The following is a 26,556-nucleotide window of genomic DNA, read 5'->3' as shown; positions in this document are numbered from 1 at the left end:
ATTGTTATATTATACTGAGGGACAGTTTCTCGGTCCAGAACGTTATCAGTGACTAGTTTATAGAAATGATTTGAAGATGATACGATTTTAAACGGGACATTTTCGTTGACAGTGCAATGAACAATCCCGTTGTTGCCCGAGTCTTGATCCTGGACATTAATCATAGCAATAACGGTGTCAGTTGGCACATTTTCGGGTATAGAGCTTGAGAGTGACACGAGATTTATAACTGGAGTGTTATCATTAACATCTGTTACTTCGATAACTATTTTACTGGAATCCACAAGATTGCCTTCGTCTTTAGCTTGAATATTTATTTGATGATGCTGAGTTTTTTCATAATCTATTCTTCCTTTAACCTTTAATTCTCCAGTATGCGGGTCTAACTGAAACATGTTGCCAATCTCATCAGTAAGATGTGATATAGCGTACGTAAGAAGCCCGTTAGATCCTTTGTCTGCATCATAGGCACTCACTGTTGTGACTAATGTTCCTTCTGGTGCATTTTCTACAACCACGGCTTTATAAAGAGCCTGACTAAATACAGGAGCGTTGTCATTGGCGTCTGTTACAGTAATGTGTATTTTCACAGTGCCAGACATCTGCGGGTCGCCGCCATCTACAGCGGTTAATATTAAAGACATCTCCTCTTGTTTTTCTCGATCTAACGGTTTCTGTAGCATCATTTCAACGCTTTTGCTGACATCCGGCTGTGAATGTAATTGTAAAACGAAATTATCGGTGGGTTTAAGAATATAGTTTTGCAGTGTATTAACACCCACATCAGGATCCACCGCGCTCTCTAGCAAAAACCTTGCTCCTGGGACAGCCAGCTCGTTTATTTCTAATCTAATCTCATCAGTGGGGAATGCAGGAGCATTATCATTAATATCTAATATTTCTAAAACAATGCTGTATAACTCCATTGGATTTTCTAAAATAATCTGGAAATGTAAATTACATGGCGATCTCCTCCCGCACAGCAGCTCTCTGTCTATCCTTTCCTTAACAACCAATACGCCTTTATCCACCTTTAGTTCAATGTACTCGTTATTGTCTCCGGTGAAAATCCGAGCTCTTCCAGATATCAGTCTTTTAACATCTAACCCCAGATCCTTCATAATATCCCCTACAAAAGATCCCTTCGTCATCTCCTCGGGTATTGAATACGAAACGTGACTACAAACGGTTTTAAAGCCACATATGAAAAAAACGCCGAACCATACTTGCCATTTCATTGTCCTCTCCGACTTTCGTCTTGAAATTTCAAAATAAACATAGCCCATGCTGTCCTCCAATTATAAAAATGTTATATTATTCAATCGATAATGCTGTTCTCAAAACAGAATGAAGCATACCACATAACATGATCAGCGTTCATGTAGTGTTTTTTTTCTGTAATCCAAGCATCGTGTAAAGAGCCAGCAGTCTTTACAGTCTGTGTCCCACAGTACAAAAACACGGGGAGGTTATGTGGAATCTCAAATCATAGCCTAGACCTCCCTCCCACTGATCAACAGCGGCACTTTGAGTTCAAATACAGAACTACAAAAACATTTTCTAGTAGTTACAGTGTTAAGAGCCCTTGTAATGGTATTGCATGCTGTACTTTATGAAACGTAAAGGTGATTTGTGCAGATTTTGACTATTGTTTTATCATATCAGTAGCTCTTATAGTTCAATGTTTTTTAAAATTCTCATCGTTGTTGTATTTACTACTTTTACTATTGAAGCTCCAGTAGCTATTACTACTGAAAATAATATAAACCATTCCCGTCGTTACTATTAACATCATCATAATCATTAAGTCATGTGACAAGAAAAGAGGAGGTGTAATAAAAATGAATAAACACATTGAAGAAAGCAGGGTGTGGTCTGCAGAAAACCCGGCATTTCATCAATAATAATGTCTATCACAGGGAAAGTGTTGTTGCTGATTTGTGGAATTGTCGATATTTTAAACACAATAATAATCAAATAAAAGAGCAACTGAAACGCTAACATGCACACAGTACATGAGCTCCTGTCAGCTGAAAACTGTGATTAAACAATTGTTGTAAAAGGCCTTTAAAGGACCTTATTTAAAGGTCCTATAAATAACTGCGTTAAAAGTAATTTACAATGCTAAATGCTTCATTCGACCCTGAACCCATTGTTAACATTTGTTTTTTTTCAGGACCCTCACGGCATGCATTACGAATAATCAAGTTGTACTGTACATATGATATTTGTTCTGTGGAGTTTTACGGGTGCATACTTTCAATTAAACTTTGTTGTTTATACGGTATCTTGTTTGGACGACTACAATTTTAAGATTCATGGAATTAAAAAAAAGCTACTTCAAGCTGCAAAATAAAGGCTTGTACCAGACCACAATCATTTCACAAACCAGGCTGACAAAATTACTTTTACTAATTCACAACCTGTAGATCGAAAAGAAACTCGAATTTTATCTCCAAAGAGAATCATGGAACCCAGTCTCTGCCGATAGATCTGAGCTTTCAGATCAGGTGGTCTCTTTCTGCACCGTCCGCACTATGTCTTTGTGCCAGTGGCGTCAACGTTCATAAGATTTTGACTAAGGGATCGGATGTACCTGTATTCACTTTTCCCGGAGTCAGTTGTCAGACACACCTCATAATTGTACATGTGCTGCAGAGTTCTGGTTGCACTAATATCCGCGTAACGAGGAGGATAATATGCGCTTGGAATAACAGGGAGATTCCCTTTGGAATCATATAATAAACGAGTTTGCCTCCATCTGTTCAACTTCACTAACAAAATAAGTCAGTGAATTCCGAGAGTCTGTTGCGTTTACCATGGTTACAAATGTCCCTCTAGGTGAGTTTTCTAAAATACTGGCTTTATAAACTGCTTGGTGCATTGTCATTTGCATCCACTACATCACAATGTATGTTCATAGTGCCGGATCTCTGAGGAGTTCCGCCATCTAAAGCAGTTGATAATAAATCAATCTTCGTGTTTTTCTCTTTCGAAACCTGTTTGGAGAATCATCTCCACATACTGCCGTCAGAATGTGAGTGTAATTTGGAAACGACATTTTCGGTAGGTTTAAGCGAGCGTTTGGACTGTATAAACACCGACATCCGGATCTACTGCGCTGTCTAAAATAAAGCGCGCTCCTGGCGCAGAGGACTCGCTGATTTCTAATTCGATTTCTTTTTTAGGAAAGTATTTTCGGCATTATTTTGGAGTATTTTCGTTAATATCCAACATTTCAATTGTAATTCAAAGCAACTCCGTTGGATTCTCAAGAACGATTTGGAAACTTAAACTGCACGGAGATATTTATCCAGATAACTGCTCCCTGTCTATCCTTTCTTTAATAACCAGCGTGCCTTTATTCGTGTTCAGCCCCATGAACTCTCTGCTGCCAGCAGCAAAAATGCGAGCCTTTCGAAAGGTCAGTCTTTTAAAATCTAAACCCAAATCATGTGCGACATTACCCAAAAAGGGGCCCTTTACCATTTACTCTGGGATCGAGTACCGAACCTGACCACAGACCACCTAATTAGGAAGTAAACAGACAAAGAATACCTAAAAATGCGACATTCCATTGTTTAATTGAAAACAAATAAGCAAATATGTTTTCTGCCAATTCGTTTGTGCAATTGAAAGAAATGCAGGCAATAAACGCCAAATATTTCTGAATCCCAGTTTCTGCGTTAACCCAGCAGTGCACAATGCGAACTGCTCACTGTGTGTTAAACAAATGAAATATATGGGCGGGACTGATGGATTCTTACACGCCCAGTATCTCCAAACCTCCAATAACAGCGGCACTCAGAGATAAAAACATAAACTGCATTTTACACCACTAGCGGATAACCGTATTAGAAAATACAGGTGTCATGATATCCGAAATTCATAAATCTGTTATTCTGCACACCACTTTAAAGCGCATTTAAATTCAAAAGACTTTAACAAAAAAAAACCCAACACGCAAATATAACAATGACTGAAAAAAAATAATCGTCTAAGAGGTAACAAGCCCTCATGAGAAAGCCGCTACTTTGGCCGTGATTCTATCCTGCAGACGTGCGATTCATTGCAGAACCACAGTCAAACTGGGAAGCAAGACCATAGCAGGACACACAGACACATACAGTCGGAGTCTGGTAAAATTTGGAGACGCCAATTAGCCTTCACGAAATGTCATTGGAATGTGGCAGGAAACCAGTGCCCCCAGAGAAAACACCTTAGGACACAGAGGAGACAAACACGTCAGGCGCATAACTCAGGAATCGAACTCAAGAAGGGAAATGCAAGAACGCTAACTAATAAGCTGTCTTGTCGTATGGAATAACATCAACAATACAAACATACTCTAACATATTTTTTATCAATTAAATTAATTGCTGAAATTGCACGCTTTTCTGAATAATCTTTCAGGTTAACTCACCTCTGCTGAATCTGTGTCATCTATTAGATTCTTCTCCTTCTGCACATGAGGCAGAGTCGCTGACCCGCTGGCATCAGCGTTAAGAAGATTTTGACTGCTTGGTCGGATGTATCTGTACTCACTTTTCCCAGAGTCTGTTGTCAAACATACTTCGTAATTGTACACGTGCTGCAGAGTTCCTGTAGCACCAACGTCTGCGTAACGGGGAGGATAATATGCGCTTGGAATAACGGGGAGATTCCCTTTGGATGCATAAAACAAACGAGATTGTCTCCATCGATAGACCTTCACTGATAACAGAACTATGATAGAAATAATAAAAAGAAAGGAAACTACAGCCAAGGTCAACACTAAATAAAAAGTCAGGTTGTCGTTGTAATCCTTGTCCTGTGAGAAGTCACCGAATTCCGAGAGCACTTCAGGGAAGCTGTCCGCCACCGCCACGTTCACATTCACTGTAGCTGAACGAGAGGGCTGCCCGTTGTCCTCCACTACAACAACAAGCCTCTGTTTCACAGCGTCTTTATCAGTGACCTGACGTAAAGTTCTTATTTCTCCGTTCTGTAATCCCACTTCAAACAGCGCCCTGTCTGTACCTTTCAGCAGTTTATATGAGAGCCAGGCGTTCTGTCCAGAGTCAGCATCAACAGCTACAACTTTAGTGACAAGATAGCCATCATCTGCTGAACGAGGCACCATTTCAGCCACCAGAGAGCCATCAGTGTGGACTGGATACAAAATTTGAGGAGCATTATCGTTCTGGTCTTGGACAAAAATATTTACCGTAACATTGGAGCTTAACGGCGGAGAGCCTCCATCTTGTGCCTTAATGTGGATTTGTAACTCCTTTATTTGTTCATAATCAAAGGAGCGCACAGTATAGACAACTCCGCTGTCAGAGTTCACAGAAATATAAGAGGATACCGGTGTTCCACTAATTAGAGTGTCTTCTAAAAGGTAGGAGATTCGAGCATTCTGATTCCAATCAGAATCTTTAGCTTTTACAGAAAATACAGACAAACCTGGAGAGTTGTTTTCAGCTACATAAGCAGTATATGCAGACTGTTCAAATACAGGAGCATTGTCGTTCACATCTGAGACTTTCAGAGATAGGATTTTACTGCTCGTAAGAGGGGGATATCCTGCATCTGTAGCAATTATTGTTATATTATATTCGGAAGTCGTTTCGCGGTCTAAAACTGCATCAGTTACCAAGGTGTAATAGTTAGTTAACGATGATGTTATTTTAAAAGGAAGATTGCGATTAATGGAACAACTGACCTGGCCGTTATCGCCAGAATCTAAATCTTTTACGTTGATTATAGCCACTGTAGTTCCAGGGGCTGAGTCCTCGGACACCGGACTAGAGAAGGACATGACAGTTATAACTGGAGCATTATCATTGACATCAATTACCTCCACTACAACTTTACTGGAATCCGCAAGACCCCCGTGGTCTTTTGCTTCTACATTTATTTCATATTTCTTTGCTTTCTCAAAATCTATCTGACCAGCTAAATAAATCGCACCAGTGTTTTCATTTAAATTAAATCTCTCTCTAACATTACCTTCCAGGTCTGAAAACAAATAAATTACATGCCCGTTTGAACCAGTATCTGCGTCACTTGCGTTAATAGTAGTGATTAAGGTGTTTTTAAATGCATTTTCTAAGACAGAAGCTTTGTACACTGACTGATTAAAGACGGGGGCATTGTCGTTCACATCTAGAACTATTACATCTACCTTCACAGTACCAGACCTTTGCGGATTTCCACCATCCATAGCAGTTAATGTTAAAGAGAGCCTATCCTGCTTTTCCCTGTCCAAAGGCTTCTGAAGCACCATTTCTGCATATTTTCCACCATTCGGACGCGCATGTTGCTTCAAAACGAAAATATCAGGAGGAGTTAAAATATAATTCTGAAGACTGTTAACTCCCACATCTGGGTCCAGCGCACTCCCCAATAAGAAACGCGCTCCCGGAACAGCTGATTCGCTGATTTCTAATTTAATTTCATTCTTTTGAAACGTTGGAGCATTATCATTAATATCCAGAATTTCAACTGTTACACGATGCAGCTCCATTGGGTTCTCCAGAATCACCTCAAAACTAAAGCTGCATGGAGATATTTCACCGCACAGTTGCTCTCGGTCTATCCTTTCTTTAACAACCAAAAGCCCTTTGTCTGTCTTTAGCTCGGTATATTGGGTGCTGTCTTCAGTCACAATGCGAGCCCGGCCGGCTCTCAGTCTGTTCAGATCTATTCCCAGGTCTTGTGCGATATTCCCTACTAACGAGCCTTTCTTCAATTCTTCTGGAATCGAGTACCGAATCAGTCCAGTAACTACCACGGATTTGCACAAACACACAATCAACAGCAGTACTTGCCATTTTAGAGTCCTGCAATTTTTTCTTTCCGCCAGTGCAGATCGAGTAAATCCCATCTTTTCCAAACTCTTCACCCAAATTTATTTCAATTCAGTCTTCAATGGTTTTACCCTTTATTCAGATAGGATTAGGAAATTAAATAAATGCATCAAAATCTACCAGACTGTTATACACGGAAGCTGTTTCATCCCAGAGCTGTAAAGCGAGTCTGCGCGTCTTTCTGTATCTGTCTCTCCAGTGCAGCGCAATAATATGGGAGGTCCTGCTGGCTTTCTGCTTAGATAATATTGCTCCATTGATCAACAGCGGCACTTAGAGTACAAATAAAGAACAGCTGAAACATGAAGACAGAAATGGTTTTAATTTTGAAGTTTCAATTCCGATTAACTCGCATTAGTAACAGAAGCCCGGGTTTATATGTAATATACATGTCATAAAACAGTCAAGTTAAACGGTCAGTAGAGAACGATTGGTACAAAGTCAGCACACTTCAAAAGTAATTTGCAAACCTCACAGAACTGCAAGAGAAAATAGATCTTAGATCACTGTAACATATCAGTCATGAAAGTCTAATGTATATTGTAGACTTTCAATTGATAAACATTTGCCAAAGCTAAATAAATATTTTGATAATTATATTTTCAATTCAGTAGGTTTTGATGTTTTCAGGGCCGTTAAGTGTCGTACATTACAATAAATTTGACTGTAAAAACGTATCCCGAGTAAAAGTGATATATTTAACTCAAAACAAGAATTTTAACTTTGACATATGCGACAGCATTTCCAAGGAGCAAGCATTATTAATTCTGAACTTTTGACTACTCGGTCTGACACTTAAATGCGCTCTTCCCAGCACTGGTAGTTAAACTTCATTAAATGCTTCAGTGGTTCCAACGTCTGCGCAACGAGGAAGATAAGCTCTTTAATAACAGGAATATTCTCTTATTCCTCTGTTTCAACAACAAGCCACTGTCTTTAGTTTTATCAAAGCTTTACCACAGAATCTTTATCAATATCCTGACGTAAAGGTCTTAATTCCCCATTCGGTAATCCCACTTCAAACAACGACCTGCCCGTAGCTTTTAGTAATTGTAACGTGCTCCGAGGGAAAAGACCCTACTAACTTTGCAGCTCAAGCTAAAGAAACCTCAATGGTAAGCGAGGACAACTTACAGAGTGAAAGTTTAAATAGAGAAAGTGCGTGAAGTTAATTAGTGGGTGCTCGTGGGAATGCGACGGCGTCTGCGTGCCTGCGTGCGGTTTGTGACAGTAGTGTAATTGAGAGCCAGGCGTTCTATCCAAAATCAACATCAACAGCTACAACATTAGTGGCAATAGCCAAAATCTGAAGAACGTGGTACCATTTCATCCACAAGAGAGCCACCAGTGTGTACTAGGTAGAGTATCTGAGAAGGGTAGTCGTTTTGGTCTGGGACATACATTTTCATAGTAGCTTTAGTTCTCATTGGTGGAAAGCCACCATCTCGGGCTACTGTATAAGCTCAGCTTTATAGTCTTTCATTTTGTTTTTGTTTTGGTATCAAAGGACTACACAGCATAAATAATACGACTTTCAGAGTTAACAGGGACGACGGAAGAATTGAAAATCCCGGTGTTCAACTAATCTTCGATAAAGTAAGACATTCTGGTTGGAATCTCCATTTGTGGCTTTTAATGAAAATATAGACAATATTGGAGTATTATTGTCTGCAACAAAAGATGGTATCTACTATGTTCAAAGATGAGTAAATTAACAGGCATATCTGTACTGCTACTTTAAGACTTAAAGCAGCGAGTCTGCACCTGTAGCAGTTATTGTAATGTCCTATCTCTATTTACATAAAGAGAATACATTCTCCCTATCTAAAACTGTGGCTGCTGCCAGCCTGTGACAGAACAATTAAGGACGATTTTATTTCAAAAACGAGATTTGGATTAATTAAAGAACTCACCTCGCTATTTCCGCGGAAAGTAGGTCTTTTGCATTAATAACACTGCAGTTATTGTTGTTCCGGCTGAGGACTCATCGGGCACCGGTCATTACTGGTTCATTGTCATTTACATCCAAAACCTCAATGATAACTTTACTTGTGTCGTTGAGGCCCTTCAAAACTTTGCTTTCTACGTCGATCTCATAATATCTGACCTCTTCAAAATCTTTTCGATTTAAAAGTGCTGTCTTACCAGTGATTCCACCTACGGTGTAAGTGAAACGCAAACGTTACATAATATTAAAAGTTTGACAACGGATATATTAACAATCCATTCGATTTGGTGCCTGCATCGCTTGCGACATTGAATAAATGGGAGAGACTGACGGATCTTACATGATATCTCCAACTTGATCAAGAGCGGCACTGAGAGATAAAAACAGAAAGTTCAAAATATTCTAATTTCACTAATACGTTAGATATGATTGGAATCCTTGGAATGTATTCAGAGTGTTAAGAACGTGTACATTTTTACTGTATTTGTTTCATTATATAAAGGAAAGATTCAATAAGCTACAGACATACTGCTAGCTCTGCATCTACTGTAAAACATTAAGAAGTCGCCTACTTTGCATTTTTACTTAGAACAATACGCACTAACAGAACGATGAATTCATAAAGAAAATAATATTCACGGGTATATAACTGAACTGAAGTCGATGGAACTAGACGCCAAACGTTTCAAATTATGTCATACCAAGTAAAAATAGACCATTTAAGCCTCTGGATAATCGTAATAGAAAGAGTCATCACAATTGAAAGCCAATTAAAATCAAACTTAAATTCAAACCGATTTGAAATAGTGCAACTTTATAGAACTTTAAGTAAAAATATATTATTTCAATTTTAAATCATTATTAACAACAATCCCTTATGAGAAAGCCACTGCTTACTTGCAGGGGTGGGCCCAATCTTTTTTGGAGGTAAGTGATTTATAGCTGAACAACAATCTGGGAGGCCAGTCCATAGTAGGACACACACAGACGCAAACAAACTGGGACGATACTGAAACAGCATTGGAGACATGTCTTTGAATGTGGCAGGACACTGCTGACCCAAAGAAAATTCAATAGGACCCCAGGGAAAAACGCAATTAAAGCGATAAATTCAGGAATCTAAAACAAAGAGGTAGCGCAAACTACTGTGCTGTCTTGCCATCATCAACATAAACATAATGTAAAGCTTTAGTTTTATCAATTAAATTAATTGCTGAAATTGGTAGATCTCCTGAATCTTTCAGGGAACACTCACCTCTGCTGAATCTGTGTCATCTATGAGATTCTTCTCTTTCTGCACATGAGGCAGAGTCACTGACCCGCTGGCATCAGCGTTAAGAAGACTTTGGCTATATGGTCGGATGTATCTGTATTCACTTTTCCCAGAGTCTGTTGTCAAACATACTTCGTAATTGTACACGTGCTGTAGAGTTCCGGTAGCTCCAACGTCTGCGTAACGGGGAGGATAATATGCACTTGGAATAACGGGGAGATTCCCATTGGATTCATAGAACAAACGAGATTGTCTCCATCGATAGACCTTCACTGATAACAGAACGATAATAGAAACAATAAAAAGAAAGGAAACTACAGCCAAGGACAACACTAAATAAAAAGTCAGGTTGTCGTTGTAATCCTTGTTCTGTGAGAAGTCACTGAATTCCGAGAGCACTTCAGGGAAGCTGTCCGCCACCGCCACGTTCACATTCACTGTAGCTGAACGAGAGGGCTGCCCGTTGTCCTCCACTACAACAACAAGCCTCTGTTTCACAGCGTCTTTATCAGTGACCTGACGTAAAGTTCTTATTTCTCCGTTCTGTAATCCCACTTCAAACAGCGCCCTGTCTGTCGCTTTCTGCAGTTTATATGAGAGCCAGGCGTTCTGCCCAGAATCAGCATCAACAGCTACAACTTTAGTGACAAGATAGCCAGCATCTGCTGAACGAGGCACCATTTCAGCCACCAGAGAGCCATCAGTGTGCACTGGGTAGAGAATCTGAGGAGCATTATCGTTCTGATCTTGGACAAGAATGTTTACTGTAACATTGGAGCTTAACGGCGGAGAGCCTCCATCTTGTGCTTTAATGTGGATTTGTAACTCCTTTATTTGTTCATAATCAAAGGAGCGCACAGTATAGACAACCCCACTATCAGAGTTCACAGAAATATAAGACGATACCGGTGTTCCACTAATAAGTGCGTTTTCTAAAAGGTAGGATATTCGGGCATTCTGATTCCAATCAGAATCTTTAGCTTTTACAGAAAATACAGACAAACCTGGAGAGTTGTTTTCAGTAACATAAGCAGTATATACACTCCGTTGAAATACAGGAGCATTGTCGTTCACATCTGAGACTTTTAAATTTAAGATTTTAGTGGTTGTAAGAGGAGGAGATCCTGCATCTGTAGCAATTATTGTTATATTATATTCGGAAGTCGTTTCGCGGTCTAAAACTGCATCAGTTACCAAGGTGTAATAGTTAGTTAACGATGATGTTATTTTAAAAGGAAGATTGCGATTAATGGAACAACTGACCTGGCCGTTATCGCCAGAATCTAAATCTTTTACGTTGATTATAGCCACTGTAGTTCCAGGTGCTGAGTCCTCGGACACCGGACTAGAGAAGGACATGACAGTTATAACTGGAGCATTATCATTGACATCAATTACCTCCACTACAACTTTACTGGAATCCGCAAGACCGCCGTGGTCTTTTGCTTCTACATTTATTTCGTATTTCTTAGCTTTTTCAAAATCTATCTGACCAACTACGTAAATTACACCAGTGTTTTCATCTAAGTTAAAAGTTTCTCTCACATGACCTTTCAGGTTGGAAAACGAATAAGTTACCTGCCCGTTTGAACCGGTATCTGCGTCACTTGCGTTAACCGTTGTTACTAAAGTATTTTTTAAGGCATTTTCAAAGACAATCGCTTTGTACACTGACTGATTAAAGACGGGGGCGTTGTCGTTTGCATCTAGAACAACTACATCTATTTTAACAGTACCAGACCTCTGAGGATTTCCACCATCCACAGCAGTTAATGTTAAAGAGAGCCTATCCTGCTTTTCCCTGTCCAAAGGCTTCTGAAGCACCATTTCCGCGTATTTGACACCATCCGGACGCGCATGTTGCTTCAAAACGAAATTATCAAGAGGAGACAAAATATAATTCTGAAGAGTGTTAACTCCTACATCAGGGTCCTCCGCGCTCCCCAATAAGAAACGCGCTCCTGGAGCAACCGACTCGCTGATTTCTAATTTAATTTCATTCTTTTGAAACGTTGGAGCATTATCATTAATATCCAGAATTTCAACTGTTACACGATGCAGCTCCATTGGGTTCTCCAGAATCACCTCAAAACTAAAGCTGCATGGAGATATTTCACCGCACAGTTGCTCTCGGTCTATCCTTTCTTTAACAACCAAAAGCCCTTTGTCTGTCTTTAGCTCGGTATATTGGGTGCTGTCTTCAGTCACAATGCGAGCCCGGCCGGCTCTCAGTCTGTTCAGATCTATTCCCAGGTCTTGTGCGATATTCCCTACTAACGAGCCTTTCTTCAGTTCTTCCGGAATCGAGTACCGAATCTGTCCAGTTACTACCACGGATTTGCACAAACACACAATCAACAGCAGTACTTGCCATTTTAAGGTCCTGCAATTTTTTCTTTCCGCCAGTGCAGATCGAGTAAATCCCATCTTTTCCAAACTCTTCACCCCAATCGATTTAAATTCGACTTCAAGGATTTTGCCCTTCATATAGACATGATACCGAAAAATAACAAATGAATCAAAATGTTGGAGAGTGTTATAGATTGAATCTGCTTCATCCCAGAGCTGTAAAGCGAGTCTGCGCGTCTTTCTGTATCTGTCTCTCCAGTACAGCGCAATAATATGGGAGGTCCTGCTGGTTTTCTGCTTCGATAATATTGCTCCATTGATCAACAGCGGCACTTAGAGTACAAATAAAGAACAACTGATACATGAAGAAGCCGAATATGATTGTAAACTGAAATCTATGAATTTCTGTATTCAAATATAATGCAAATACCGATTATCTCGCATTATGAAAACAAGCAGGGTTTTATATGAAACATAAATATCTTTTATAAAACTTACAACTTCTGTCAGTACAGAAAAAAGTAGCAGAAATATACTTCAGAAAGGATCTGCAAACTTGATAGCACTATAAATGCAAAGGTGAACATTTGTTCTTAGACAATATTAACATATCAACCATGAAAATCTTAAGTATTGTTGACACTTTCCACACTTACTGTGAGTAATATTTAAAAAAAATGTTTAAGTTAATTTTATTTGTATTTAGAAGCTTTTTGTATGCATTGCAGTAAAATCTCATTTACACTTAATGTGACAGCTCAAACCTGATTAGATATGATATCTGTCACAATAACAATTCTGCTAAGTTATAAATGTCAATTATAAAACATTTCTATATGTTGTTCACCTGTACGGTAGGATCAAAGCCATCTGCTATAGTTTTTTTTTCATAATGATTCCGATGAGCTGGCATTATGAATTAAGAATTTCTGACTACTGGGTCTGACATACTTAAGATCCAGAATTGGTATTTAAATACACGTCATAATTGTGCATGTGCTGAAGCGTTCTTGTAGCTGCACCTTCTGCATAAAGGGAAGGATAATAAGCACTTGGAAAAAACATTAAAATCCCATTTAATTAATAAAACAAACGCGATTGTCTCCATTTGTGCAAATTCACTAACAGGAGGACTACGACGGAGAATTATAAGAGGAAGGAGACTACAGCCAAAAACCAAACTAAATAAAAAGTCAGGTTGTCATTGTAATCCTTGTCCTGTGAAGAGTCACCGAATTCCGAGAGCACTTCAGGGAAGCTGTCCGCCACCGCCACGTTCACATTCACTGTCGCTGAACGAGAGGGCTGCCCGTTGTCCTCCACTACAACAACAAGCCTCTGTTTCACAGCGTCTTTATCAGTGACCTGACGTGAAGTTCTTATTTCTCCGTTCTGTAATCCCACTTCAAACAGCGCCCTGTCTGTGGCTTTCAGCAGTTTATATGAGCCAGGAGTTCTGTCCAGAGTCAGCATCAACAGCTACAACTTCAATGATGAGATAGCCAACATGTTCTGCTCTTGGACATATATCTTTAAAGTAGCCATAGTGCTCAGTGGTGGAGATCCACCATTTCGAGTTATAAATTCAAGTTCTCAGTCTATCATTTGTTCAGAATAAATAAAAAACCTGCATTGCATAAATAAAACCACTGTCATAGTTAAAAGAGATGATGGAAGAAGTGGAAGTCTCATTCAACAATTTATCATCGATAGAGCAAGAAATGTGAACCTTATGGTTGGTGTTCAAATACTGTACATCGCTGTCAACGAAAATAGGGACAATCCTGGAGAGTTCTTCTCTATAACAAAAGCATTAAATCCATTATGTTCATGAATGACACTGCCATCATTCATATCTATTATTTTAAGGTTTAGCTTTTGCTGCAGGAGTGAGAGGGCTAGTCTCCGTTTGTAGCGATTATTGTAATGTTCTTTTACCGATAAACTCTACCTAAAATTGTATAGGCTACCAGAGTGTCATAGGACGATTAAGGGCAATTTTATTTTAAAAAGAAGATTTGGATTAATTGAACAGCTCAATTGAATCTAATGTATGTCTTTTACATTAATTATAGCTTTTGTATTGCCAGGTGAGGAATCATGGGACTTTTGAAAGACATTGCAGTTATAATTGGTTCATTGTCATTTACTTTGGAAATTTCAATGATAACTTTACCTGTGTTGCGGAGGCCTTTCAGGACTTTGCTTTCTTTGTTGATCTCATTATATCTGACCTTTTCAAAATCTTTTTGGTTCACTTCTGAAATCTAACCAGTGATTCATTCTAGATTAAACACACTGTTGACATTATCTTAAAGGTTTAAAAACGAATATATTAACAATCCAGTCGATAGGGTGTCTGCGTCGCTTGCATTATAGAATATATGGGAAAGACTAACAGATTTCTACTGTAATCAAATTGATCGACAGCAGCTCTAAGAGATCAAAACAGTAACCGCAAAACCTTGTCATTGTACACATACATTAGACAATATTGTATACAGTACGTCGGATTCTATTCTGATATTTAATAATATTTAGAAATATTTAATATATTTGTGTTATTATATAAAGGGAATATTCAATAAACTATAAACGTACTGCAAACTCTGGATCTAAGACCAAAAACAAGAATTCTTCTCTGCATTCTTTTTATACAACAATAGTAACTTAATTAAAAAAGTACAACTGAATGTCAGTTGATGAAGCTAGACACTAATCAGTTTTTTGCTTTTCAAATTATGTCATAGCAAATATAAATTCACCATTTTAGACACCGGATAACCCTATTAGAAATGGTCATCACAGCAGGACAGGCAGAAACAGACTGGTAGAACTCCGAAACACCAAATGAGAGGTCTTTGTAATGTAATAGGAAACCAGGGCCCCACAGAAAATTCACGACGATACACTTGAAGGAGGCAGGTGCAAAATTGAGGAAACGAATGGAGAGGCCAACTACCAAGCTGTCCTGTCTTCCGTAATAACAACAACCACAGAAACATAAAAAACACTCTATCAATAAAATGAATTGCTGAAATTACCAGTTTTGCCAATTACTGCATCAGAGAACACTCACCTCTACTGAATCTGTGTCATCTATGAGATTCTTCTCCTTCTGCACATGAGGCAGAGTTGCTGACCCGCTGGCATCAGCGTTAAGAAGATTTTGACTGCTTGGTCGGATGAATCTGTATTCACTTTTCCCAGAGTCTGTTGTCAAACACACCTCATAATTGTACACGTGCTGCAGAGTTCCTGTACCTCCAACGTCAGCGTAACGAGGAGGATAATATGCGCTTGGAATAACAGGGAGATTCCCACTGGATTCATAGAACAAACGAGATTGCCTCCATCGATAGATCTTCACTGACAACAGAACAATGATAGAAACAATGAAAAGAAAGGAAACTACAGCCAAGGACAAGACTAAATAAAAAGTCAGGTTGTCATTGTAATCCTTGTCCTGTGAGAAGTCACTGAATTCCGAGAGCACTTCAGGGAAGCTGTCCGCCACCGCCACGTTCACATTCACTGTAGCTGAACGAGAGGGCTGCCCGTTGTCCTCCACTACAACAACAAGCCTCTGTTTCACAGCGTCTTTATCAGTGACCTGACGTAAAGTTCTTATTTCTCCGTTCTGTAATCCCACTTCAAACAACGCCCTGTCTGTGGCTTTAAGTAGTTTATATGAGAGCCAGGCGTTCTGCCCAGAATCAGCATCAACAGCTACAACTTTAGTGACAAGATAGCCAACATCTGCTGAACGAGGCACCATTTCAGCCACCAGAGAGCCATCAGTGTGCACTGGGTAGAGGACCTGTGGAGAGTTGTCGTTCTGGTCTTGGACAAAAATATTTACCGTAACTTTGGAGCTTAAAGGCGGAGAGCCTCCATCTTGTGCTTTAATGTGGATTTGTAACATTCTGATTCCAATCGGAGTCTTTAGCTTTTACAGAAAATATAGACAAACCTGGAGAGTTGTTTTCAGCAACATAAGCAGAATATGCAGCCTGTTCAAATACAGGAGCATTGTCGTTTACATCTGAGACTTTCAGAGTTAGGATCTTGCTGCTTTTAAGAGGTGGAGATCCTGCGTCTGAGGCAGTGATTGTTATATTATATTCGGAAGTCGTTTCACGGTCTAAAACTGCGTCAGTTACCAGGGTGTAATAATTAGTCAAAGATGATTTTATTTTAAAAGGAATATTTTGATTAATGGAACAACTGACCTGGCCGTTTTCGCCCGAATCTAAATCTTTTACGTTGATTATAGCCACTGTAGTTCCAGGTGCTGAGTCCTCGGACACCGGACTAGAGAAGGACATGACAGTTATAACTGGAGCATTATCATTGACATCAATTACCTCCACTACAACTTTACTGGAATCCGCAAGACCCCCGTGGTCTTTTGCTTCTACATTTATTTCATATTTCTTTGCTTTCTCAAAATCTATCTGACCAGCTAAATAAATAGCACCAGTGTTTTCATCTAATTTAAATGCTTCTCTTACATTATCTTTCAGGTCTGAAAATGAATAAGTTACATGACCGTACGAACCGGTATCTGCATCACTTGCGTTTAGCGTCGTGACTAAAGTATTTTTTAAGGCATTTTCAAAGACAATCGCTTTGTACACTGACTGATTAAAGACAGGGGCGTTGTCGTTTGTATCTAGAACAGTGACATCTATTTTAACAGTACCAGACCTTTGAGGATTTCCACCATCCATGGCAGTTAATGTTAAAGAGAGCCTATCCTGCTTTTCCCTGTCTAAAGACTTCTGAAGCACCATTTCTGCATATTTTCCACCATCCGGACGGACGTGTTGCTTCAAAACGAAATTATCAAGAGGGGCTAAAATATAATTCTGAAGAGTGTTAACTCCCACATCGGGGTCCTCTGCACTCCCCAATAAGAAACGTGCTCCTGGAACAGCTGACTCGCTGATTTCTAATTTAATTTCCTGCATTTGAAATTTAGGAGCATTATCATTAATATCCAGAATTTCAACTGTTACACGATGCAGCTCCATTGGGTTCTCCAGAATCACCTCAAAACTAAAGCTGCAAGGAGATATTTCACCGCACAGTTGCTCTCGGTCTATCCTTTCTTTAACAACCAAAAGCCCTTTGTCTGTCTTTAGCTCGGTATATTGGGTGCTGTCTTCAGTCACAATGCGAGCCCGGCCGGCTCTCAGTCTGTTCAGATCTATTCCCAGGTCTTGTGCGATATTCCCTACTAACGAGCCTTTCTTCAATTCTTCCGGAATCGAGTACCGAATCTGTCCAGTAACTACCACGGATTTGCACAAACACACAATCAACAGCAGTACTTGCCATTTTAAGGTCCTGCAATCTTTTCTTTCCGCCAGTGCAGATCGAGTAAATCCCATCGTTTCCAAACTGTTCATCACGATCGATTTCAATTTAGTATTCAAGGATATTGCTCATTATACAGATATGATACAATCATAGAATAAATGCATGAAAATTTAGGAGATTTTTATAGACTGAATCTTTCGGCCCAGAGCTGTAAAGCGAGTCTGCGCGTCTTTCTGTATCTGTCTCTCCAGTACAGCGCAATAATATGGGAGGTCCTGCTGGCTTTCTGCTTAGATAATATTGCTCCATTGATCAACAGCGGCACTTAGAGTACAAATAAGAAACAGCTGAAACAAGGAAGCCGAATGTGATTGTAATTTGAAATCCACTGATTTCTCAATTTTAATGTAATGAAAGTTTCGATAAACTCGCACTATGAAAATAAGCTGTAATTTATATGAAATGTAGATGTCTTTCATAAAACGATCAATCTAAATTGTCAGTACAGAAAAGATTAGTAGAAAATCTGCACATTTAAAAAACATCTGCAATCCTGATAGACTGTAAAAGCAAGACTGAACAATGGATGTTAAATGATTTTAACATATGGAAATAATGAAGATGTAAAATATACTGCAAAAATTAGTCAGTCAGGGGGTCAGGCAGCAGGACCATTTGGCATGGGCCTCAGCTCACAGGGGTGCCTCACCTAAGCCTTGGGTGCATGGTCCTCCATTTTAACCCTTTGGCTGTGTTTCTGGACTTGAGTTGAATTTTGATCTTTAACCATATACTGTGATTCTCAACTGAAGTTCATGGCTGTGAAAAAATATCCCCCTTTCAGTGCTGAATCTACAATTCTTTAGGAGTTTCAAAACGCCCGCCTTAATCTTCCCATCATGCCATCCTTTACATTAAAGTATTTTTTACTCATCTTCCCAAACAATTAGGGGGCCTCACAATGTGAAATAGCCCAGGTCTCATCTGAGCTCTCAGAAGCCCTGGTTGTAAACACTTTCCATACTCACATAAAAAATGTTTGTTTTATTTAGCAGGTTTGGGTGTTTGCAGTGCAGCAAAGTCTCATACATTAGTCTGAGGGGGGATGATATGCATTCGGAATAACAGGGATTCATAGAAAAAAAAATGAGATTATGTCCATCTGTAGAAGTTCACTGACACTATGATGATAGAAATAAAAAAAAACTAAATACAGCCAAAGAAAAGACTAAATAAAAAGTCAGGTTTTCATTGTAATCCTTGTTCTGTGAGAAGTCTCCGAATTCCGAGAGCACTTCAGGGAAGCTGTCCGCCACCGCCACGTTCACATTCACTGTAGCTGAACGAGAGGGCTGCCCGTTGTCCTCCACTACAACAACAAGCCTCTGTTTCACGGCGTCTTTATCAGTGACCTGACGTAAAGTTCTTATTTCTCCGTTCTGTAATCCCACTTCAAACAGCGCCCTGTCTGTCGCTTTCAGCAGTTTATATGAGAGCCAGGCGTTCTGTCCAGAGTCAACATCAACAGCTACAACTTTAGTGACAAGATAACCAACATCTGCTGAGTGAGGCACCATTTCAGCCACCAGAGAGCCATCAGTGTGCACTGGGTAGAGAATCTGGGAATCTGTTGTCGTTCTGGTCTTGGACAAAGATATTAACTGTCACGTTGCTGCTAAGAGGTGGAGACCCTCTGTCCTGAGTTTTAACATGAACTTGAAAGGACTTAATCTGCTCATAGCCGAAAATGCGTATTGTGTGGAAAACTCCACTATCAGATTTGATCGATATATATATATACCTGTACAGTATATGAATCAGCATCAACAGCTAGCGACTCACTTAAGTTGTCAAAATAGCCACCATCTGCTGACGGGGACACCATTTCAGTCACCAGAGAGCACCAGTGTGTACTGGGTACAGAATGTGAGAAGGGTTGTCGTCCCGGTAGTGGACATGTATTTTTATCGTAGCTATAGTGCTCAGTGGTGGAGAGCCACCATCTCCAGCTATAACCTCATGGTTCACACTCTCATTTCTTGAGAGGCAGCAAGCCTGCCCCCTGCAGCAATTATTGTAATGTTCTATCTCTGTTTAGACCGAGAGTTCTCTCTATCTAGAACTGTGGCAGGTACCAGTGTGTGACAGCACGATTAAGAGCGATTTGACTTTAAAAGGAAGAATGACTCACCAGAGTCTTTCCTCCTAGTCTACTGTAGATCGTTTACAGTATTTATACTGCAGCTATTGTTGTTCCGGTTGAGAAATCATCGAGCACAGGATGCTTAAAAATCGTTACAGTCATTAGAGGTTCGTAGTGATTTACATCCAAAACTTTAACGATGACTTTAATTATATTGTTGAGGCCCTTCAGAACTTTATTTTCATCGTCTATCTCATAATATCTCTTCAAAATCTTATTGATTTACAATTGCTTACTTACTAGTGATTTCATTTACATGAAACAATCCTTACATCACCTAAAAGGTTTGAAAACGAATGTATTAACAATCCCTTTGATCCGGTGTCTGCATCTCTTGTGTTAGGGAATACAGTATATGCGACGGATCGATGGATTTCTATTATAATATCTCCAACATGATATACAGCGGCACTCAGAGAAAAAAAAAAACTGCAGTACCTTATCATTTTATTGATGCTTTAGACAGGATTAGAATCCTACATATGGATTCTGAGTGATACGTAAGAACATTTCCGATAACACAATTGCAGTAAATATTTAAATAAAAATCAGATACAATACACTATAAACGTAATGCGAACTCTGCAACTAAACTACAAAAAGATTACTTGGATTTCTTTCTTCAGTGCAATACCTAGTCAAAAATGAAGAAAATAAAATAAAATTAAAGGGCATGAAAATGAATTTAAGTCGATGAAGTTAGACGCCAAACGCTAAATAATTTTCAAATTATTATGTCATAGCCAATAAAAATACAGCATTTTAGATACCGGGTACTGTACGTTTATTAGAAAAAGTAATCACAGAAGTAATTTAAAAATATCTTGATCTGAAAACCAATCAAACGCATATTTAAATTCAAATCGTTTTGGAATAGTACGCTATTATAAAAGTCTAAGTCGAAAAATATTATTTCAAACGTAACTGAATAGTCACAACAAGTCCTTAAGAGAAAGCCACTACTGCCCTGTAATTGCTTTCCTGGTTTCCTGATTCTATAATGGAGGCATGAGATTCGTGTAGGAACAATAATCAAAACATAGCAGAACACACAGACACAAACAGTCTGGGACCATTCTGAGACACCAAACTGACACAATATTGAAATGTGGTACGAAAACCGGTGCCCAAAAGATAATTCACAACGACACAGGTAAAACAGGCACTAAAAGTAACTAATTAAGGGAATAAAGAGGCAGCGCTAACCATCAAGCTGTTCTGCCTTCTGGACACACCAATAACAATTGAAACATCAAAAATACAATACGCTATCAACTAAGGTTATTGCTAAAAAGTTGCTAGCTTTGCTGAATAATCTTTCAGACAACACCCACCTCTACTGAATCTGTGTCATCTATGAGATTCTTCTCCTTCTGCACATGAGGCAGAGTCGCTGACCCGCTGGCATCAGCGTTAAAATTTTGACTGCTTGGTCGGATGAATCTGTATTCACTTTTCCCAGAGTCTGTTGTCAAACACACCTCATAATTGTACACGTGCTGCAGAGTTCCTGTACCTCCAACGTCAGCGTAACGGGGAGGATAATATGCGCTTGGAATAACAGGGAGATTCCCATTGGATTCGTAGAACAAACGAGATTGCCTCCATCGATAGATCTTCACTGACAACAGAACGATGATAGAAACGACGAAAAGAAAGGAAACTACTGCCAAGGACAAGACTAAATAAAAAGTCAGGTTGTCGTTATAATCCTTGTCCTGAGAGAAGTCATTGAATTCCGAGAGCACTTCAGGGAAGCTGTCCGCCACCGCCACGTTCACATTCACTGTCGCTGAACGAGAGGGCTGCCCGTTGTCCTCCACTACAACAACAAGCCTCTGTTTCACAGCGTCTTTATCAGTGACCTGACGTAAAGTTCTTATTTCTCCGTTCTGTAATCCCACTTCAAACAGAGTCCTGTCTGTGGCTTTCAGCAGTTTATATGAGAGCCAGGCATTCTGTCCAGAGTCAGCATCAACAGCTACAACTTTAGTGACAAGATAGCCAACATCTGCTGAACGAGGCACCATTTCAGCCACCAGAGAGCCATCAGTGTGCACTGGGTAGAGGACCTGTGGAGAGTTGTCGTTCTGGTCTTGGACAAAAATATTTACCGTACCTTTGGAGCTTAAAGGCGGAGAGCCTCCATCTTGTGCTTTAATGTGGATTTGTAACTCCTTTATTTGTTCATAATCAAAGGAGCGCACAGTATAGACAACTCCGCTGTCAGAGTTCACAGAAATATAAGAGGATACCGGTGTTCCACTGATTAGCGTGTCTTCTAAAAGGTAGGAGATTCGAGCATTCTGATTCCAATCGGAGTCTTTAGCTTTAACAGAAAATACAGACAAACCTGGAGAGTTGTTTTCAGCTACATAAGCAGTATATGCAGACTGTTCAAATACAGGAGCATTGTCGTTCACATCTGAGACTTTCAGAGATAGGATTTTACTGCTCGTAAGAGGGGGATATCCTGCATCTGTAGCAATTATTGTTATATTATATTCGGAAGTCGTTTCGCGGTCTAAAACTGCATCAGTTACCAAGGTGTAATAGTTAGTTAACGATGATGTTATTTTAAAAGGAAGATTGCGATTAATGGAACAACTGACCTGGCCGTTATCGCCAGAATCTAAATCTTTTACGTTGATTATAGCCACTGTAGTTCCAGGTGCTGAGTCCTCGGACACCGGACTAGAGAAGGACATGACAGTTATAACTGGAGCATTATCATTGACATCAATTACCTCCACTACAACTTTACTGGAATCCGCAAGACCCCCGTGGTCTTTTGCTTCTACATTTATTTCATATATCTTTACTTTTTCAAAATCTATCTGACCAACTAAGTAAATCACACCTGTGTTTTCGTCTAAATTAAACGTTTCTCTTACATTATCTTTCAGGTCATAAATAGAGTAAGTTACATGTCCGTTTAAACCGGTATCTGCGTCACTTGCGTTAACCGTCGTGACTAAAGTATTTTTTACGGCATTTTCAAAGACTATCGCTTTGTAGACTGACTGATTAAAGACGGGGGCATTGTCGTTTGCATCTAGAACAATGACATCTATATTAACAGTACCAGACCTCTGAGGATTTCCACCATCCACAGCAGTTAATGTTAAAGAGAGTCTGGGCTGCTTTTCCCTGTCCAAAGACTTCTGAAGCACCATTTCTGCATATTTTCCACTATTCGGACGCGCATGTTGTTTCAAAACGAAATTGTCAGGAGGAGTTAAAATATAATTCTGAAGACTGTTAACTCCCACATCAGTGTCCTCCGCGCTCCCCAATAAGAAACGCGCTCCTGGAAGAGCTGATTCGCTAATTTCTAATTTAATTTCCTTCATTTGAAACGTTGGAGCATTATCATTAATATCCAAAATTTCAACTGTTACATGATGCAGCTCCATTGGGTTCTCCAGAATCACCTCAAAACTAAAGCTGCAAGGAGATATTACACCGCACAGTTGCTCTCGGTCTATCCTTTCTTTAACAACCAAAAGCCCTTTGTCTGTCTTTAGCTCGGTATATTGGGTGCTGTCTTCAGTCACAATGCGAGCCCGGCCGGCTCTCAGTCTGTTCAGATCTATTCCCAGGTCTTGTGCGATATTCCCTACTAACGAGCCTTTCTTCAATTCTTCCGGAATCGAGTACCGAATCTGTCCAGTAACTACCACGGATTTGCACAAACACACAATCAACAGCAGTACTTGCCATTTTAAGGTCCTGCAATTTTTTCTTTCCGCCAGTACAGATCGAGTAAATCCCATCGTTTCCAAACTGTTCACCCCAATCGATTTCAATTCAGTCTTCATTGGTTTTACCTATCACTCAGATAGGATTCGAAAATAGAATAAATGCATTAAAATATAGGAGATTGTTGTAGACGGAATCTGTTTCATCCCAGAGCTGTAAAGCGAGTCTGCGCGTCTTTCTGTATCTGTCTCTCCAGTACAGCGCAATAATATGGGAGGTCCTGTTGGCTTTCTGCTTAGATAATATTGCTCCATTGATCAACAGCGGCACTTAGAGTACAAATAAAGAACAGCTGAAACAAGGAAGCCGAATGTATTGTGATTTGAAATCCACTGATTTCTCAATTTTAATGTAATGAAAGTTTCGATAAACTCGCACTATGAAAATAAGATGGGTTTTCTATGAAATGTAGATGTCTTTAATCTACACGAAAACCTCACGAGTAGACATGGCACTTGTCACTAAAACAAGCCCAGGTTTCCATGTGAATCATAAAACATGTTTAAAAAATGTATCTCCCTCCAAAGAAGCTTTAAAAGCCATCTATTATGTAAGCTTCCTGTTCGTGCAGCTGTATTTCCGAGTAACCGATAAAATTAATTGTGAACTTTGATTACTTTGTCTGACATACTGTAATTCGCTCTTTCCAGCATCAGTAGTTAAACACACTTCATAATTGTACAAGTGCTAAAATGTTCTAGCTGTTGAAATGTCTGCGTAACTGGGGGGATGACACGCGATCGGAATAACAGGGATGCATGGGAAAAAAACCGAGAATATATCCATCTGTAGAAGTTCTTTGACACTACGATGATAGAAATAAAAAAGCTAAATACAGCCAAAGACAAGACTAAATAAAAAGGTCAGGTGCTCATTGTACTCCTTGTCCTATGAGTAGTCTGTAAATTCCGAGAGCACTTCAGGGAAGCTGTCCGCCACCGCCACGTTCACTGTAGCTGACCGAGAGGGCTGCCCATTGTCCTCCACTACAACAACAAGCCTCTGTTTCACAGCGTCTTTATCAGTAACCTGACGTAAAGTTCTTATTTCTCCGTTCTGTAATCCCACTTCAAACAGCGCCCTGTCTGTGGCTTTCAGCAGTTTATATGAGAGCCAGGCATTCTGTCCAGAGTCAGCATCAACAGCTACAACTTTAGTGACAAGATAGCCAATATCTGCTGAACGAGGCACCATTTCAGCCACCAGAGAGCCACCACTGTTCACTGGGTAGATAATCTAAGAATCGTTGTCGTTCTGGTCTTGGACAAAGATATTAACTGTCACGTTGCTGCTTAGAGGTGAGGACCCTCCGTCCCGAGCTTTAACATGAACTTGAAAGGACTTAATCTGCTCACAGTCGAAAGTTGAAAACTCCACTACCAGATTTGATCTATCTATATATATATGAGTCAGCATCAACAGATTCTGACTCACTACATTTGTCAAAATAGCCAACATCTGCTGATGGGGACACCATTCCCGGTAGTGGACATTTATTTTTATAGTAGCTATAGTGCTCAGTGGTGGAGAGCCACCGTCTCCAGCTACTGTATAACCTTGTGGTTCACACTCATTTTTTGAGAGGCGGTGAGCCTGCCCCCTGCAGCAATTATTGTAATGTTCTATCTCTGTTTAGACCGAGAGTTCTCTCTATCTAGAACTGTGGCAGGTACCAGTGTGTGACAGCACGATTAAGAGCGATTTGACTTTAAAAGGAAGAATGACTCAACAGAGTCTTTCCTCCGAGTCTACTGTAGATCGTTTACAGTATTTTTACTGCAGCTATTGTTGTTCCGGTTGAGGAATCATCAGGCACCGGGTGCTTAAAAATCATTACAGTCTTTAGAGGTTCATCGTGATTTACATCCAAAACATTAATGATAACTTGAATTATGTTGTTGAGGCTTTTCAGAACTTTGCTTTCTTCGTCGATCTCATAATATCTCTTCAAAATCTTATTGATTTACAATTGCTATCTTACCAGTTATTTCATTTACATGAGACAATCGTTAAATCACCTAAAAGGTTTGAAAACGAATATATTAACAATCCATTTGATCCGGTGTCTGCATCACTTGTGTTATGGAATACAGTATATGCGAGGGACTGACGGATTTCTACTATAATATCTCCAACATGATATACAGTGGCACTTAGAGATATAAACAGAAACTGCAGTACCTTATCATTTTATTGATGCTTTAGACATGATTAGAATCCTACGTATGAATTCTGAGTGATACGTAAGAACATTTCTGATAACACAATTGCAGTAAATATTTAAATAAAAATCAGATACAGTACTATACACTATAAACGTAATGCGAACTCTGCAACTAAACCACAAAAACGTTACGTTGATTTCTTTCTTCAGTGCAATACCTAATCAAAAATGAAGAAAATAAAATAAAATTAAAGGGCAAAAAAATGAATTTAAGTCGATGAAGTTAGACGCCAAACGCTAAATAACTTTCAAATTATTATGCCAATAAAAATACAGCATTTTAGATACCGGATACTGTATGTTTATTAGAAAAAGTAATCACAGTAGTAATTTAAAAAATATCTTGATCTGAAAACAAATCAAACGCATTTTAAAATTCAAATCGTTTTGAAATAGTACGCTGTTATAAAAGTCTAAGTCGAAAAATATTATTTCAAACGTAAATGAATAGTCACAACAAGTCCTTAAGAGAGAGCCACTACTGCCCTGTAATGGCTTTCCTGGTTTCCCGATTCTATACTGGAGGCATAAGATTCGTGTAGGAACAATAGTCAAAACATAGCACAACACACAGACACAAACAGTCTGGGACCATTCTGAGACACCAAACTGACACAATAT

The 26,556-nt window shown here is 39.4% G+C and overlaps 4 protein-coding genes and 1 pseudogene across 5 annotated transcripts in view; all 5 read right to left on the bottom strand.

The window, feature by feature from the left end:
• Positions 1–26,556, bottom strand: part of LOC102689599 (protocadherin gamma-C5-like) — a 211,921-nt gene that overhangs the window by 91,864 nt on the left and 93,501 nt on the right. The gene's annotated exons all lie outside the window — the stretch shown is intronic.
• LOC102685738 (protocadherin gamma-A11-like) lies at positions 8,889–12,694 on the bottom strand. The gene is made up of 2 exons (XM_069196143.1): positions 10,055–12,694; positions 8,889–9,008 (listed from the first exon to the last, which is right to left on the bottom strand). The coding sequence occupies exons 1-2, from the start codon at positions 12,557–12,559 to the stop codon at positions 8,979–8,981; spliced, it is 2,535 nt and encodes an 844-aa protein (XP_069052244.1). The 5' UTR covers positions 12,560–12,694; the 3' UTR covers positions 8,889–8,978.
• On the bottom strand, positions 13,309–16,346 carry LOC138241821 (uncharacterized; annotated as a pseudogene).
• On the bottom strand, positions 18,830–19,570 carry LOC138241820 (protocadherin gamma-A8-like). The gene is given in 3 exon segments (XM_069195670.1): positions 18,830–18,841; positions 18,961–19,374; positions 19,376–19,570. Coding segments are annotated over 3 exon segments (621 nt in total).
• LOC138241895 (protocadherin beta-3-like) lies at positions 20,894–23,954 on the bottom strand. The gene has a single exon (XM_069196139.1). The coding sequence runs from the start codon at positions 23,768–23,770 to the stop codon at positions 21,269–21,271; it is 2,502 nt and encodes an 833-aa protein (XP_069052240.1). The 5' UTR covers positions 23,771–23,954; the 3' UTR covers positions 20,894–21,268.

This window comes from Lepisosteus oculatus, chromosome 11, assembly GCF_040954835.1.
Source record: "Lepisosteus oculatus isolate fLepOcu1 chromosome 11, fLepOcu1.hap2, whole genome shotgun sequence".
In the NCBI taxonomy this organism is placed as follows: domain Eukaryota; kingdom Metazoa; phylum Chordata; class Actinopteri; order Semionotiformes; family Lepisosteidae; genus Lepisosteus; species Lepisosteus oculatus.
This window is presented reverse-complemented; position numbering and strand designations above follow the sequence as displayed.